Source organism: Mustela putorius, unplaced genomic scaffold (assembly GCF_011764305.1).
Source record: "Mustela putorius furo isolate JIRA1106 unplaced genomic scaffold, ASM1176430v1.1 tig00001618_pilon_pilon_pilon, whole genome shotgun sequence".
Classification (NCBI taxonomy): domain Eukaryota; kingdom Metazoa; phylum Chordata; class Mammalia; order Carnivora; family Mustelidae; genus Mustela; species Mustela putorius.
Genome location: NW_025421819.1, coordinates 790,429 through 808,186, shown reverse-complemented (window position 1 = coordinate 808,186; position 17,758 = coordinate 790,429). Strand labels below are relative to the sequence as shown.

The window sequence follows — 17,758 nt, the reverse complement described above, 5'->3', positions numbered from 1 at the left end:
TGCTTGCTGCTCTGATGAGCCCGCAGGGGGGGCGGCGCCTGTCCCGGGCCTTTGCCACCCCAGCTCGCCGTTGGCCGGCCCCGCACCGGTCAGCCCAGCTCCGCGCTGGCTCCTGGCTCCCAGCGGCCTCCGAATGCTGAGGAGGGGTCCCCGCTCCTACACTTCAAGGCCCAGTTTGCTGAGTGGTTGCCTGTGATGCTCTTTCTGCAGGCCCCAGAGGGACGTCCCACGGGGTCCCCCCAGCACCCAGTCAGCAGCTCCCCTGCCCTCCCCACTCCGCACCCCGGGGGACCCTGCACTCCGCACCCCGGGCCGCCCACAGGCATGTGGTGGGAGGGGTGCTTGCAAGTGGTCAGGACTGGGAAGCTGAGCACAGAGGGACAGGAGTGCGTCCCGGACTCAGGCCCTGCAGGAGGACCTGGGGGCCGAGACACGAGAGGGAGCTGCCGGAATTCTGGGGAACAAGTCCCTGGACTGTTAGGGGTCCCGACGAGTGATGGGTTTGGGCCCCCCCCCAGCCGAGGGGACAGGCTTCTTAGTTGTGGCCGGAATGACCGTGCCCCAGCTTTCGAAGTAGAGACATCGCAACCGTGGGTCAGGGGCTCTGGCCGTGCCCGAGGAGTCGGGGCCAAGGCTGTGGCACCCGGCGGGGGAGGGGGGCTCACCGTTGCTGGCCCGCTGTCGGATGGTCAGCATCTGCTCTCCCGACAGCTTCGCCTTCTTCATGGCCGATGTGGCTCGTGGGCATCCCGACAAGCTGGGGACAAGACAAGGTGGCATGAGTCGGGGGTCTCAGGAGAATCGGGCGAGGAGGGCCGCGCAGGCGTTTGGTCAGGCTGGCTGCTGGCAAAAGGCCCGTGTGGTGGATGCGGCCTGGCCCACTCCCCGCACACGAGGGCGGCTGTCTCTGCTTGTGGGCTCAGGGCGGTTCTGCGGGGACACAGGCCGAATGGGGCCTCCGAGGAAATCGCGGCAGCCAGGCTCTGGGGCCGGCCGAGAGGACACCCCTTCACCGTGTGCTCCCGGGGCCGCCTGGAGTTTGGAGGGAGCAACTCTCTGGCCTTAGACATCGTCCCGACTACGGCAAGTGCCGGACTGGCACACGGCCTGGAGGAGGATCGGATTTTAGACACACAGATGGAGGAGGCGCGGGTGATGAGCTCAGCCCAGACTCAGCCCAGCTTCTCCTGCCCCTCCTGTCCCGGTACATCACTGGGGGGTGGGTGCAGGCGCCCAGACAGGACCCCAGTACCGTGATCTCACATTTGCCGCCAACATCAAGGTTGCAGCCTCTTTGCAGAAGGCCCCGCTGCCCATATGTTGCTAACACGGGCCCCTCTGCGGGTGCTCTCTGCCCTGGGTACGGGTCCGAGGCGCTGACGACTGTGTTCCCAGGACGGCTCCCCGTCCTTCCCTTTCGGGCTGTGCATGCGTGGAGGACGATTCTGCACCCTGGGCGCCCCCATGGCCCTGAGCCTGGGCTGCATTCCACCTGCCCCTGGGGGCTCCCCCTCACCGGCCACCACCTGAGGGGACCCCTGGCCCTCGTGACATGGAAATGACACACATGCACATGGCTGTGTGTCCAGTATTACACGTGTGTTTCCATCCTACACGTTTCATCCGTCACTAGGTGCCAGGCGGCCCCTGGCCAGAGCTCTCCACCTCTGTCCTCCCGAAGCCCACCACAGTGCGGATTACACTGCTGCCAGCAACACAAGTATTGCCTACGTCGATGCGCGGACGCTTCCTAAGTATGTCCACGCAGATTTCCTCTCACGGTTCACAGCAACATCCACGTTGTCTCTGATGAGCCGTCGGTGAGAGGCTTGTGTCTGGGAGCTGCTCCAGAGGGCCCCGGAGAGGCTGAGTCATCTCGACCCTGCCCCCTCTTCCCGGGACCCGTCAGCTGGGATCTGCATCTAGGATCTGCGTCTGCTGGTGCTGGTTCGGACTAACGGTGTCAGTCCCCAGGACTGGCAGGTCCCTCTCTGTGGCCTCCCCTGTCTTCTCAGGACTCCGTGCCCCAGGTCGGCCAGGGCCGTTGGTTGGTGTCCGTGTCTGCCCCCCAGCCCTGCTGGCCTATCTCCGGCCCCCGACTCTTGGGCCAGCACCAGTGGCCCCGGCCAGTTGGCAGTCTGGGGTCTTCTCTGTCTGTGACCATCGGGGCTGCTCCCCAGGGGCCATGTCCTTCCAGCCTGACTCTCTGGCCTGAGAAGAAGGTGGTCAGGCGTCAGTGATGCCGTGGTATGTGGACGCAGGTCCACAAAGGGGAGAGATCAGTAGAGTGAAGCCAGTGGAGGGGACACACTCAGGTCCTCCCATGGGCACCCAGAACGCCAGCCCCAGACCTGAGCACGACAGCAGCCTCTGAACACCACAGAAACACGGGCTTCCGGAACGCGCTGACCTGCAGAACCCGGTTTAGTCTTCCCTCGTTTCTCTCGGTTTTGAGATAACAAAAGGGCAGACCAGGGATGCGGAGGGTGGCGTCCTTCCCAGAGACACTCGCTGGAGCTGGGACACTGAATCGGGCAGAGACAGGCCCACGGAGCAACGCGCTTTGTTCAAGCATGCCCGCCTGGGCTCAGGGACAGCACGGTCCACATGGGGTCGACGTGGAAGGGCCCCCGGCACTGACCTGGGTGCCGGGCAGGTCCGTGGGCTCTCCCTGGGGCTTGTGCCGACCTTGCGTCGTGGTGTGCCGGCTCCTGGGGGCCCAGATGGCTGCAGGACTCATGCCCTCCCCTTCGAGGAGTGGACCCCGAGGGCCCAGCAGCCGTTCCAGAAACTCCTCTAAGTAAAACTGCATTGCTCTGAGTGGGGATTTGGAAAGATGCAGCTAACGGGTGGCCCCGAGCCGTCCAGCTCCAGCCCCGGCACCCAGAACAGGGTGGGCTACAGGCAAGTGCTTCAGAAGGACAGAGGGAGGGAGACCTTCGGTCAGGACCGGGCTCACAGGATCGGGCCCACAGGAGCGGGCCCACAGGACCGGGCCCGCAGGACCTCCTTCAGGAGCATCTTCCAGCTGGAGAGAGCGAAATAAGGGAAGGTTTCCAGGAGGCGTGGTTATAAAGGTGTGGGGGCAGGGTTTGTCCACGGGAGGGCCCCTGGGGTTGCGAGCAAGCTGACAGCTACTGGCCACCTGGGGAGGCTGGGGGGGACATCTCGAGGCGCAGGCCTCAGACTGACTGGGTACGGTGGTGTCGGTGGCTCACGTCTCACTTGTAAGAGAGCAGATCTGGTTGGTGCCACAGGGCCTGTAGCGCAGACATCTGCTGGCCCTGAGTTACGGTCCCACCTGCTTCTGCAAGCCCGCTTATAGGACAGGTGTGGCGTGCGTGGTCAGATGCCAATGCCACAGGCGCCAAGCCCCTGCTTCCCGGCACTGGGGGGTTTCAATTCCCCAGTCCAGAACTAGCGAGGGACACACGGCAGGAGGGTCATCAGGCAGGAGGGACTCCCCGGAGGCCAGGTGAACCTGCAGGACGGCCTGGGGACAGTGTCCTGCGCCCGGGACTGCTTCTCCTGCTCTCTCTGTGCGAGCGGACGCCATCTTCCTCTCTTCTCGCACCTGCTGGACACTGCTGTTAGCCCGTTAGGCTAGCAAGCCCCAGGGATCCTTCTCTAGGTTTTAAAAACTGTCTTCTTTTCTCGTTTTATAATTTAAGAGAGATTTCCTCAACTTTATCCTCTGACCTCCCAATTGAACTTTTTATCTCATTTGTCTTTGTTTTAAAGAGTACGTGTTCCTTCGATTTCTCTTAGGTTGCGAAGAGTCCGTCCTATTACTCGGCTTGTGCTCCTTTCTATCTGAGGACAAATTAGAACATTCTTTTTCCTGAAATGTGTTTTCTCAGTCCTTTTCTTTGTTAAAGTCTGCTTTGCTTTCTGCCAGTGTAACTTAGGGCTTCCTCCTGTGGGGTCATCCTGGGCTGCTCATTCCCATCTCCCGAGTATCACCCACTGAGGCCTGTCCTGAGCTGCAGGTTTTGAGGGGAGGAGGAGGGGGTCCCCTCCTGTCTGGAGGTCAGAGGGGACACACATGGGCTGAGGCTGTGCCCACAGCAGCTTGGGCACCGGAGGTGGAGGGCCTCGCCCTGCAGGGGGCATTCCTGCCTCCCACACAGTGGGGTCCCCGGTGCGGAGCGCCCCTCCCGCCGGGTGCAGGGGCACGAGGTGTCTGAAGCTCTTCTCACAGAGGTTTCCACCTCCTGCTGTTCCCAAGGCTGCGCGGAGTCCTGCTGCAGGGTCCTGGGGCCCGTGCGCCTGGGTTCCACCCCCCACCCCCTCCCTGGCGTCCGTCCGGGCAGCTGCCTTCGTGTGTCCCCTCAGAGCCGGACCCTCGACCTCATCCCCCAGCACCTCGGCTCCCGGGACTCCATGCAGGGGACGGAACTCCCTTTGCTTTCTACATTTTTATTATTTTTATTTCATGGGTTTATAAAAGGAGAGCAGGCCATTTTGGTGGCATTTTGAGGTCAGTGGAGATGAATGTGTTTTTGGGCTGTGGCCCAGGAGTCCTAGAGAGACGGCTGCCACCATCGGGCACAGGGTCGTATGCCCAGAGTCTGCATTGACGGCTCCTCTCTCCCCTTCTGTGGGTCAGGGTTGCAGGGAGCCTGGCGGCTCTTCCTCCTCAGGGATGACCCGGCCTGGAGCGACCTGGGCGGCCAAGGGCCTGGGCTCTTGGTAAAGGGGTCAGAGGGAACATCCACGTGGGCGGCCGAGGGACAGCGGTGCCCAGCCCCTCATCAGTGACAGAGGCCCCGAGAGGCAGAGTCAAGTGTCTGCCGGCAGGCAGTCGACGGGCTAGGATCCACGGCCACAGGCGCTGCACCGCCGGCACCATCCGCGTTTGCCTGACAAGGACCTGGAACCTTGTTGAGCCCATTTGGGTTTTGTGCTGAGGAAGCTCGTCCTAACAGAGAGGCATCGGTTTTGCTTTTGTCTCTTCTGCTGCTTGTGAGCTAAATCCAGCCTCTGTCCTTGCCGTGGGTCGGTCGTGCCCCGAGAGACGCGCTGATGTTCCGGCCCCGGTGCCTGCGACAAGGACCCCACTGGGCAAGTGGCCTCCGCAGGTGACCAGGCTGAGCCGGGTGCGTGGGCGCAGGGACCTCTGCGGCACGGACGGCACTCACGGCTCCCAGCCTCGCGCGGCGTGGGGCCACAGGTCCGGGCACGTCCGCCCCGAGGGTCCGTGAGGGTCCGTAATGGCCGTGGCAGGAGGCAGTCGGAGGAGCGCAAAGAGTGTGGGTGACTCTGGAGAGAGCGCGCGCCATTCTCCTCCCTGGGGCCGCAGGGTGCCCGCAGGCTGGGAGCCCCCAGTGGAGAAGAGCCGATGACACCTCCTGGAGGTCCACAGGGAGCCCAGCGCTCTGCCTGATGCCTTCCCAAGCCACTGCACAGCGCGTGGCCCAGGCTGGGTCCTCCAGTGGACACAGGGGTCCATGCATGCCGCCCACCGGACAGCTTTCCTCTCTGTGGGCCGTGCGTCCAGGGAAGAGCATCTTGCCTTCCTGGCATCGGCTGTCTGATCTAACATCCGGACCACACAGATCTCAGGGGGCTGTGGTTCCATGATTATGTCTGTGTCTGTAAGAAACCAGGGCGTCTCAGCATCCGACGGCGGCAGGACAGCCTCCAGCTTTCCTCTTCTTGGGCTCTCCAAGACCATCTCCCCCACATCCCAAAGGTGGACCACATCTCCCAGCATCCCTTGGGAAGACTACATCTCCCAGCGTCCCTTGGGAAGACTACATCTCCCAGCGTCCCTTGCAACAGGGGCTGCGGTGCCCTGGGTCGACCTGGGGAGGATGGGAAGGAAATGCAGGTGCTCCCCAGAGCACTGCGATGGTCCATGGCGAGGAGCCCCCGGGGAGGCACTCATGTTAATGCACTTCCCTTGGCAAGTATCAGGCAAAACAGACATTCGGAAAAAGGCCGTCTCCCCACTTGGGATGAACTGTAAGGAAACTGAAAATAAAAGACATCAGGTTTTGGGTCTGGGAGGAAAGTTTAAGAGGGTCTAGGACATGAGCTCTTTGAAAAATATATTTCATTCGGGTCAAGCCCAGTGAAAGGTAAGGCTCCGTTCTAAGACTGCGGTTAATTTTCCCGGGTTAGCCCTGGTGACTGATTGCTGCCGGACTGTGAGGTCTGCCGGTCACCTGCACGCCCCACGCAGCCCCGTCCCTCGCCTGGCCCGGGGACACGAGGGCACCTGTGCCTCTGGGCTGTCCCCGTGACTCAGAGGGCTAGCCCGGGAAGGCGCTTACGATGCCGCTGGGCACACAGAGCTCCCCTGACACGCTGGGGGGTGAGAGGCCTCTTCCGGGCAGAGGGGGAGGTGGCGGAAGAGAGTCTAGGCGAGAACCGGGTTCAGCAGCGGGCTGGGAGGAGGGGATGGTTCTGGAGACACAGCCAGGTCCGGGGGCCGGCGGGTGCAGGCCGGGCAGTGCGGTGCACTGCCGGGGCAGCCAGCCCCTCCCAGGCTCTGCCGGCCCTGCCCACCCGCACCCGCTCTCAGGGAGCCCCGGCTCCGAGTGTGTCCCAGATGTGCCAGGGCTGCGCCAGACAGCCCCTGGGTGCTGCCCGAGTGGCTGGTGACACTCACTGGGTCCTGAGGGCCTGCCCGCTGCCCACTCACCCCCTTTCCCAGCAGCTTCTCCCCGGGGCATCTGTCCTGCCCCCGGCCCGGCTCAGACCTCACCCGAGCTCGGCCCGCCCTCTCCGCTCTCCTGTCCCTGGTTGTCCCTGTTTTTCTCTTCCTGAGGCTGTGCCCCACCACCCGTCTGACCCCTTGGGGGATAACGGCCCCCACCTGTGTCTCTTCTACCGTCAGTGCACCCCTGCTTGCTCTCCCGACACCTGCCTCTGGCCTATCCCGGGCCAGTTTGGGTCACTGGGACTCCTAGCTGAGCGGTCCCCAGCTGGGTTTTCTGAAGCCCCTAAAGCCCCAGGGAGGCACGTGCGGCCAGGGGATGGGCCTCGTGGCTGCTGCTTCAAACCACAGTGTTTGTTCTGCTCACGGCTGGCCTTCGAAGGAAGTGGGGGCGGGGGGACAGCCCCAGTGGGGAGAACTGGTCCCTCCGGAAGACTCAAGAAGTGTTCCTTGGTCGTGGTGGGCGGGAGTTACAGCAACGTGCCACATAATCCGAAAACAAGGAACGCCACTTTCCTTGTTGCCGGGGTATTAGACACACATTCCAACAGAAATCTGATTTATATGAGAACGTATTTGGTTTTGAATGACTTATTTTTCATTTTAAATGCTGCTTTTTTAAGAAGACTCAGCCAATCTTTAAGATAAAATAGGACAATTTCTATGTCCTTATAACGGTCCTGCTCAGGATACAGACTGGAGCCCCCACCTCCCGTACAGGGTAGAGTGTGTGGACCCCAGCCTCGAAGGAACAAAATAAACGAAACAGTTTCACAGCCTGTGGGGATGGGGGGGCGCACAGAGCTCGGTGGTTCCCACTGTTCTCGTGCCCGGCTGCCCCACGGCCATGACCTCCCTGGGGAGGACACTGGGGACAGTGGCTCGGTGGGCCCGGCAGCCCCAGACCCATGCTCCGGGTTCCTCTACTGCTTACGTCCTGGCACCGCCGGCCACGATCCCCGACCCCTCGGGAGCGGTCACATTTTGGCGAAGGAGGAAGAGCAGGAGACTTCTGGGTCAGTGGAGTCTTTCCTTCTGATTCTACACCTGCTGTTTTCACAGCACTGGGGGGTCGTAGGAGGAGCCCCGCATCTCAGTGCACCAATGGGGTCTTCCTGGGGGCCCCTCCTAACCGAGGCCGTAGGGTTTGGGAGGACCACAGCCTGTCGTTCCACACAGCGGGGCCACAGCCTCCAACGGACGGATCTTTGCACCCTTGGCCGGATTCTTGCCCGGACGACTGTTCGCACACCTCTGGGGAATCGTGGTTTGCCTGCCAACAGCGTACATGAAGACAAGGGGGTGTGGTTCAGCCTTCTGAGGAGGGACGTTCTGACACCTGCCGCCCATGGGGGACACTGTGCCCAGTGAGATGAGGCAGACGCAGTAGGACGGACCGCAGGATCCCATTCATCGGAGGTCCTGGAGGGGACCCCGAGGTGTGGAGCGGAGAGCTGACGGTGGACACCAGGCGCCGGGGACGCAGTGGGGAGCAAGGGTGTGCGGGGACAGAGTGTCAGTTTGGGAAGATGGCAAAGTCCTGGAGTTGTACGGTGGGATGGCCGCATAACGTGAGTGACCTCAATGTCACTGAGCTGTGCGCCCCAAAACAGTGAGGATGGGAAGGTGTGTTTTTACCACGATGGAAACAAAATGCTGTCAGCTCTGCTCTCGGTGCCACTCGTCCCCTTTCCCGCAGCCACACGCTACAGACACGGGCTCCACCCCCAGCTCCTGGGGCTCAGAGCCCTAACCCTACAGGCACACTGAGGCAGCCATTCCGTTAAGTGCCAGCATCCCGTCTGTGGAGCTGGACCGCCCACGGCAGGGCCCCTGCCTCGGATGCCCTCTGAACGCCCTGAGACGTCTCCCGGCTCCGGCCCTGACTCCGGTCCCGTGCAGGCAGGAGGGCGGGGCCACAGCCAGAGTCCCGGGCTCATCCGCTGCAGCCGGTGATCCTCCCGTGGGGCAGGCATGGGTCACCTCCGGGAACCTCTGGGCTCTGGCTGGGGCCTGGGCCAAAGAAGGAGCCTTCCTGGCCCTGGGGGCCTGTGGCAAACCCCGGGGGTAGGGTCAGTGTCTGCACACCAGGACCCGGGCCATCCCAGTACTAGCCGTGGGGTCTGCTGGAGCACAGACACGGAAAGGGCGCTGCGCGTGCACCTGCGCAGGCCTCTGTTCACCGCCGTGGCTCGCGGGAAACACGAGGGCCGCAGGCTGGGAGACCGGGTCAGGGAAAAACGTTCTTGCTTCCTTTTGGGCTCACTGATCCCGTCTGAGTTTTCTACCTGAGCAGGGACTCCTTTAACAATTAAAAATTGACCTTCATTTCGAGGAAGATTTCAAGGCTCGGTGCCGTACTCCCGAACTTCCCACAACTCCTGGTGTGTGAACTGACATGTTCCCTCTGTGCTGGTTGTGGCTTGGATCATGGGCCACCACGCCCATCCGGGTCCATGTGATTTGTCTACACCGCCCATCCTAACCCTTCCATGGGGAGCCCTTTGATTCAACGGGGCTTCTGCTAAGACCATCGAACTCTATGGATTCCTTCTAAGAGCAAGCAAGTAAGAATTAATGGGACGATTGACTCTTCTGGAAATTTCCTGATACCTTCTTGGCCCAGGCGTGCAGTGGGAGGCCCTGTGCCGAATGCCAGCCTCCTTCCCCACATGGGGCCTCCGCCCTCTGCAGCCCAAAAGGTTCACCTGCACATACTCGTGTGTGTGCAGAAGCCCAGTCTGCTTCTCTCTGTGGGTCCTGCCCCCACGCTTCCCAAGGCCTCCGTCCTGACCCACGGATGGGAGTGGGATTCACTTCCCAAACACCTCTGGGGTTTCCCTTCTCACCAGGGCAGGCCACGAGCTGGGGGCAGCTTCCCACCTTCTTTTTGGCTTGGGGGGGTGGAGTTAGGAGCGGACAGCCACCTGGTGGGGCTTCCCCGGGCCGGCGCCAGGACGAGGACACTCACCTCCGGTGGGTGAGGAAGCTACCGCTGACGTGCCCTGACCCGTCACAGCCCGGCGTGGGGCAGGACATGCCCTCCGTCTTGACCGACTTCCAGGAGAACTGCGAGCCGTTGAGGTATCCGTCCTTCTGTCTCTTGGCCGCCAAGGGGCACCCCGACGCGCTGCGATGGGAGGCGTACTTCCCGGTTATGTGGCCCTGGCCGTCACACCCGGGAACGGGACACCTGGGGGCAGAAGAGACACACCTTGTGGTCTTGGCGCTGTCTGCACTGGCGGCCTCTCCAGCAAGGTCAGGATAACCAGGCTCGAAGAAAAACCAGCGCTCCCTCCAGCGAAGGGGAAGAAAGAGGACCCGCTGAGCGTGCCACGCGGCCGGGGTGAGGGGCCTCCCGCCCGCGGCCAGAGGGGGCTGCACGGTCCGGCAGCAATGGGCAGGGGAGAAAGAAGCCGCTCCTGGAGCGAGCGTGGTGCAGGGTCTGTTTAAAAGACAGCACTTTTGGACAGAATCACAGCGTTCACAACGGAAGGATGCAGAATCAAGGAGGAATTGCAGTACTGATTTTATGATTTTATAAACCCGTGGTTTTCCCAAGAGCTAGAAAACATTTTATGCCCGGTTTGTTCTCCAGAGGCCGTCCCACAGCCTCCAGCCAGAGGGGATTTGGAGCGAGATGTGGCGTGTAATCAGGTCTCCGGTAGTCCCGCTAGGCGGTCCGCCGTCCGCACGTTGAGGGGAAGAGCGGGGGGGTCTGGGCGGGAGCTGGAGGCCAGGGGTAGGCTGATCCCTGCTCCTGAAACCTCCCCGCCGCGGGCGCCCCGACGGTTGTCGGGTTGTCAAAGACGGTGGGCGTGATTCAGGCTCCTCACAGGCCCCAGGCCGGTGGGTGTTGCGTTTTCTTTTTAAGGGCAAAGTTCACATTCTACAGAATTTATAGCACCCATTTACTGTGCTAAGGTTTATTTTAATACTTTTGAATTGATTTTTATTTTGTTTTAACCAAAAATTTTCTCCAAACACATGGAGACTAACATTTCAGGAGGACGACTCCAGGTTTATTTTGGGGATTTGGGGGCCTGGGCACTGGGCATTGGTTTGGCGCACATGGCGGGGTGGACGGCCTGGCTGAGAGGCCTGCGTGTGCTGGAAGCCCCAGGAGCCCCGGCTCTGCAGCCTGCCCCCGAGCAAGGTAGACGGCGGCTGCGCGACTTTCCAGAGCCGGGAAGTCGCCGATGTTGGCTTCGTCATAGCCGATACCTTCACAGACGTTTGTGAACCTGCCTGCCCCAGTCAGAGAACTGCTTCTTCCACCTAGGGCTGGGCGGCTGCGGGGAGGGTCCAGGGTCCACCCAGGGCTACGGGAGAGGGTCTGGGGTCCCACTACTCAGAGTGTCAGATGGGTGGACAGTCCCTGGCCACAGCACCCAGTGTTTAGACGGTGTGTTCAGCCGCCGGCAGGGGTGCTTGGGTGCGGTTCCAGATCTGGCCTTCGGTGACTGCGGCCCCCGTCCCTGCTGCTCCCACCGGCAGCCGCCCACCCCTGCCCGCCACGCGTACCTGATGGGCTCCTGGTCCTCTTTGTCTTCCTTGCTCTGTGCTATCCTGATGCCACTTTTCTTTGCTCTCGGGCAACCTGAAAGACTGAAGAAGGGACACGGCCTCAGCAAACATCGGCTCTGCCGGCAATGGCCAGCTTCCGCCCCGCAGCAGCCGCTTGGACCCCGCGTCCCCCAGCAGCCGGAGCTTCTCCCCATGAACACCAAGTCTGGGAGGAAGGTCCTTCTGGGGGAGGCCCCTCTGCATGGAAAGAGGCCGGGCCAGGCACAGAGAGGGGCCACATGGAGGAAGAGAACACACGCTCCTTTGGTCTCTCTGGGTGAGCTGTTCCCCTGAGCCCTGCTGTCTGGGGGGACAGGGCAGTCTGTTCAGATCTGTCTGAAGTACGAATCCAGTGTGTCTGCAGAAGGCGCAGAGGAAGTGGAACATAATTACTTCATTTGATTGTTGAAAGCTTGGAAATAGAGGCTCCCGTTTATCTACAGGAAAATTTCCGGCTGGGACAGAACGCAGTCATGGACACGTGTGCGCGCCCAGGCTGACGGCGGGCTTGTCGGTGACTCTGCAGGAGAACCCAGAAAACAGCCGTGACTCCTTGCAAAGAACTGAAGATCAGGAAACTAGGCCTTTTCCCGAGACGCTGGACACGCGGCCACGAGCTCCAGCCAGAGCCACGGCTGTGGCACAGGTGGGGCGTCTTCCCGGGTCCTCGCGAGCTCCCTTCCCGGCATCTGGGTTCTCAGGGGTGGCTCTGACCACAGGAGGCCTGTTCCCCAGCCCCTCACTCCGTGTCCTCACGTTTTTCCTTCTTGTGAGACAGCCAGGCTCCTCTCCAGCGACGAGGGGCCCCCGTAGGCAGAGGGCAGGTGCAGAGCCCTGGGCCCTGGGCTGGGGCTTCGGACCTCACGCCGGGCCCTGCGGTCTCCAACGGCACGTGCTCCAAGCCCCCTCACCTGCCTCCTCTCGCGGGGACGCGGAAAGAGGAGGCACGGCTGCATTCTTTCCTTTTATCCGCCCCTGCGTTTGGAGGTAAAACCCAGAGAGTGGCTGTCCTCTCCGCCACCTCTGGCTGCCCAGCGGCTGCCACACCACGGTCCGGCCCTTGAGATCTCTGCCTGGAGAAGTGCTCCTGCCCAGGTCTCGGGGACCCGAAGCCGGTGGGCACTCCTGGTCCTGGGCAGGTCACCGCCTGTGGGCCCTGGGACGCTCCTCCCAGCCCCGTGCAGCCTTGGCACCTGCGGGTCCAAGCCCTGCCTGCCCCGCTCGCCCCGACCCGGCTGACGCTCCCTGTGTCCCCTTTCTTTCCCGGCAGCAGCCACAGGCAGAACATGTCCTCAGGCGTCCCTGGAATCGTCCCCTTTCCCCCTCCGGACGTCGTGTTTGAGGCGTTCTGTTTCAGACCTTCCTGCGGCTCAGCACCAAAGTCCCCCGTGTGCGCACGAGGCTCCCGGGGCCCGGCCTTGCCGCCAGCATCCGTCCCTGCTGCCCTGACTGCACGTGCTGCTCCCACCGGTCTCCGCCCCGCTGCCCCCGCACCCCCACTCTGGCTGTCTGTAGGCGCGTTGTTTAAGACGTCTTCCTGGGCACAGGTGCCATTCCGACTGCCAGTCCTGGGGGCCTGGGGAGCCCTGTCCCTGGGCCGGAAGCCATCCACTTACTTAGCACGTGCCACTACAGCTGTGAGTTCTGCGGGCGCCCGAGCCATGTGCTCCTTCCTCCTCCTCCGGGCCGTTCGCCGTCGGTGCCGCAGCGACACCACGCTGTTTACGGGGGGAGCCTGCTGCCTGCCGCTGTGCCCGCCGCTGCTTCCGTTCCCGACTGCGATCTCCTCCCGGAGGAGCCTGTCTTCTCTGAGCAGCGCTTTTGGATCCCTCACCCGGGAATCCTGGGTGACATTTGTGACTGTGCTCTACACAGTGATGTATCCCGGACAGATGTCCCACAGTTGGCCGTCACTGACGCGGGGGCTCGCGGTGCGTCTGAGTCTTGAGATCTCATGCACTTTGGGAACAGCAGCAACACTTTCAGGACCTGTGTGGCCGGAGGCAAGGCCAGGGCCGGTGCCCCGACAGTGTCCAGATGGGGTCTAGGCAGGCTTGTCGGCAGGGCCGCAGGAGGGCTCGCTGTGCTGGATAGACAGACGCTTCATCCTTGACCCTCTGGCTGCAGAGATGTGTGCCTGCGTGGGGACTCACGGCCGTGCTGAGGAGGCCTGAGGAGAGGCCTGGTTGTGCCCGGGACCCGCAGCCCCACGGGCGATCCCCGTCCTTCCGCTGCCTCTTCAGCCCTGGCGACCCGTCTGCGTCAGACGGGCACGGCCTGGGGCGCCCGCACACGGACGTGCCCTGGGGAGTCGGGCCCCCACAGGTGGTGACGTGGTTGCTGTGGGCTCCTTCCAGATGACGGCGAGCACGGCGAGACAACACAGGCGACGCGTTCAGAGACACGCAGTATGCAGCAGGTGCTCAGCAAATGCTTCTTTGTCATGGCGCCACATCTCGGAGCCCCCCACCCCCGCCCGTGCACGGCTGCTCTCTGAGCCTGGGAGGCGTTCCTGGGGCGTCCCCGGCACCTGGGGCTCCTGAAAAGCACAGACGCGACTTCACACTGGGGGACAGCTCCTGGCCTTGGGGTCTCTCGCCACATGTGCGTGGTGACGCATGGGAGGGGCGAGGGGCTCCTCGGGACCCCGGGTGGCGGGACCACACTGGGCGGCTGGAAGCCTGAGGAGAAACGGCCGCCCGGGGAAGGGCCGCCTCGGGAAAGGGTCCTCGTTGTCGCTGTTTTTGACCGACTCGAGGGGAACAGAGTCTAGAGCAGCCACGTTGCTCTTCTGGCTTGCGCAGGAGCGCGGGCTCTCGTCGGCCTCCGACGCTCAGTGGCAGGCTCTGCCCGGGCTGCCCGCTGGCTCAGCCCACCAGGCCACTCTGCTGTTTGGTGGTGGCGCCAGAGAACACGCGGCAACGCCCAGAGACTTCTTGGGTTGTCACCAGCGGTGGAGCCGGTGCGGCCGTGTCCCGTGGGTAGAGCCTGGAGGCTGCCGGCCACCCCCGAGTGACGGCAGCACCATGGGAACAGCCCCGGAGGGGAGGATGAGCACGGAGAGTCCTCCATAACCCCATGATCCAGTCCTCCTTGGGGGCCGTCCGAGTCCGTGTGCCCCAGCCTGGTGCTGCCGGGACCTGCTTGGACGGCGAGCACGGGAGCGCGGCCCGCGGGGGATCTCTGTGAGGGAGGCGCCCGCCGCGGAGGCTGTCCGTGTCCCTCGTCCAGACCTCACTAGCAGCCAGGGAGCGTCCCCTGCTCTGACTGCGCGCTCACGGGCGGCCACATGCTCCACACCATCCACGCATCCACTCGGTGCGGTCGGTGAGCAAATGCCGTCTCTCCGGTGGGCGGCCTCGGGCTAACGCTGTCCGAGAGGCCTCCCCTCTCCCTGCCTCCCCCTCTCCCCCTCCTCTTCCTTTGTCTTCTTGGGGGATGCATCTGAAGTGCCGGGCGCCTGGACTGTAGGGCCGCTCACTCCATGACCTCAAGTCCCGCCGACAAGGAAGCAGCGTCGTGGGAGCGGGCGTCGGTGTCTGCTGGTGCAGCCGCCTTGCACCGTCCGACGGGTCTTCCTCCACCAGCGTCCTCGTCCCCGCCGCGGCCCTGGCTCTCGTCGCTGATGGGACAGGACTAGAAGCTGGGGCGCCTGGCCACAGGTCCTGACCCACTTCTGTGAAGACCTCGCGTCCGAAGCTTCTTCAGCTCACCTCTGACACGTGGCCTGGCGTGTCTGATGGGATTGCGGGGCTATGTCTCCGACACCCCTTCTCCCCAGGAGCCCCAGGGCCTACAAGGAGCCCTGTAAAGCGCAGGTCTGTGTCTTCAGCTCTGCTCCTGGCCTGGAACAGCTGGACAGCCCAGCGGCTCAAACTTCCCATTTGAAAGGCCAATGCCCACCGGGGCCGGAACTCCTGCCCGTCCGTGACTGTCCCAGGGACCTTATAACAGGCCTGTGTTGGGTCTGTTCCCTGAGCTCTTCTGATCTGGAGAGGCTGCTGCTGGACCACCCGAGCAACGTTCTCGCAGGCGGACCCGGGGCCCGTCAGGAGAGGGCGTCCGCCGTCCCAGGAGGGACCCCGCAGTGCGGCGCTGTTCTGCCCACTGAGCCTCCAGACCGTACGCAGGTGGGGCCAAACCGAGCGAGCACAGAAGGAGCAGGGGCGGGAGGGAACGGGCGCTCCGCTTACCTCCGGTGGGAGGCGTAGTTCCCGGTGATGTGCCCGGAGCCGTCGCAGCCAGGGGTGGGGCACCTGCGATTAAGAACACAGGACGGGCAGAATTTACTGGAAAGAAAGCAAGTGTCCTGGACAATTAAGTCCCTTCTTTTTCCAGGAAAGCAAACTTGTGATGGCTTCACCTCCCTACTCGAAGGAGACAAACAGAACCGGAAGATCCCCGGCTGGGAGCAGGGACCTGTGCCCACTGACTGCGCCGCCGGATGCCAACCTCGGCTACTTTCTTTCTGTCAAGCCCAATGGCCCTTTCCAGAAGAATCATGGATTTCAGTACCTGCCTGGCTATGACCCACCCCCTGGAGCATTGGGAGACGAACCCTCGTCCAGCCGGGCTAACGGGTGCCCTGAGCCCCATGAGGGCAGCCCCCGGGAGCCAAGCACTGGGGACTCAAAGCCTTTTTAGCCGGCGTGGCGGAGCCCAGGGCTGCGGGTCAGCTGGGGTGGCACCTGCACACACCCACTGCAGCCCCGCGAGGCCCCGTCCCCGGTTCTTAGCGACCACGCTGTGGCCTCCCGAGCGGGACAGCACATGCTTCCAACCGAGGCTCATCATCGCGGCCCCTCGCACCAGTCCCGAGTGCGGCCGCCTCCGGGGCGGTCAGGGGCTGCTGCAGAGACATTTCCCTTCAGGCTGCTTTGGTTTTCTCCCACCAGGAATGTGAGAACTCAGGGCAAAAATTAAGAAAAAGTTGTTTTTTCCATCAGGTTTGTATATTTAACAAAACAGAACAAAACACACACCCTGCCCGGCAAGAGTGGACTCAGTAAGCAACCTTGCACCTGGCAGCAGCACCCGAGTCGTGCCCCGTGCCCACGCCCCTACTCAGGGAGCACCCGAGCTCTGGCAGGACAGAAATCACACATTTCCGGTAGTTCCTAAACATCTACTACCCCTGAGGGATTTCGGTTTGCTTTCTGCTCGGAGAGTCACGGCGGCAGCTGGACGCCGAGCCGGGCCCAGGAGCACGGGGTCCCCCTGCGCGTTCCCCGGCACCCCACGGAGGGGGCTGGGGGTCCCGTGCTGACACCCATGAGTGTCAGTTTTGGGTATCTGGGCGCTGTCTACGTGCTCTTCGGTCCCGAGGAAGGGAGCGAGCACGAGCTCTAAGGGTACCGACCTGTGCCGGCCGTACCTTGCTAAAAATCAGCGATGGCTTTAGGGCCCCGCTGTGCGGGCGGACAGCGGCAGCCTGGGCCACACGGCCGGCACCTGAGTGCGTGCTTGGAGGGAGGATTTTAAAAACAGGCATTTGAGGCAGAACAATGGGGCTTTTAAAGTAGAATCTGTACCAAGGACAGAATCTGTACAGAATCGGATTTTTGACCTGATGTTTGTTAAAGTAACAGCTGGTTACGTACAATTAAAGTTTGGTCATGAGACTCAACTGCCGATCGCTAAGTAATCACTTTCTAAATACTAAGTGCAGTGACCTGGCCTCACTGGGTGATTTTCCACCCGGCCCCTCGTGCGGAGGGAGCCAGCCCCGGAGCGCGGAGGAGGCGGTCTGAGAGCAATCAAAACCATTCTGCTGCAGAGAAGCGCATCTCACGCAAGTCTCTGTTTGGAAAACGGATCAGGAAACAGAAAGGTTTCCTACTTGCTGACAATATGCACTTGGCCTTGCCTTTTGCTTTAAAAAATCCTCAAACTCTTCCTATTTTAAGCACTCGGTGCAAATTTATTTAAAATTTATTCATTTTAACATGAGTAGAAATTTTTCAATATGCCTTTTTTTGGTGAGGGCTGTAGGAGGTTGACATATTCTGTTCAGATTTAAAGTGAGGCGTTATAACCAAACTAATGCAAATGAAAATCAGATTTGACGAATTATAAAAAAAGAGAGAGAGAAAGATGTTCAGAGTAGGTTTTGTGTGTTTAAGCCATTTACAAAGGCATCATCTGGTTAAAAAAAAAAAAAAAGAGAGGTATTGAAAATGTCCTCTATCACCGTGAAAACAACAAACAAAATATCGATTTGGCCCATTTCAGAGCTTCCACTGTGTTGGGAAAGAAAAACCCTGTCCAGAAAGTGTTCTCGCTTTCTTAAAAGGTTTGCTCTTCTTGTCAAGGGCTCCGGTCACTCAGACGGGGTGCAGTCCCAGGCTGGGGGACCCGTGTCTGCTCCTCCCTGGCCACAACCCTGCACAGCTCACGGGGGGGGCCTGCCCTAAGCTCCTTCCGGGGGAGGCTCCCCTTCGTCTGCTCACGTCCCGCACCCCTGCAGCCCAGGACCTGGGCTTGTCACGGGGGCTCGGGAGGCCTGCTTGGAGGGGCCCACTGCTCTTC

The 17,758-nt window shown here is 61.8% G+C and overlaps 1 protein-coding gene across 11 annotated transcripts in view; it reads right to left on the bottom strand.

The window, feature by feature from the left end:
* Positions 1 to 17,758, bottom strand: part of MYT1L (myelin transcription factor 1 like) — a 390,355-nt gene that overhangs the window by 12,431 nt on the left and 360,166 nt on the right. For all 11 annotated transcript variants that reach the window (XM_013052872.2, XM_013052863.2, XM_013052871.2 and 8 more), the window contains 4 exons: positions 15,424 to 15,486; positions 11,189 to 11,272; positions 9,636 to 9,857; positions 666 to 757 (listed from right to left, as the gene is read on the bottom strand). In XM_013052872.2, the coding sequence (XP_012908326.2) occupies positions 666 to 757; positions 9,636 to 9,857; positions 11,189 to 11,272; positions 15,424 to 15,486 (461 nt within the window). The remainder of the gene's footprint in view (positions 1 to 665; positions 758 to 9,635; positions 9,858 to 11,188; positions 11,273 to 15,423; positions 15,487 to 17,758) is intronic.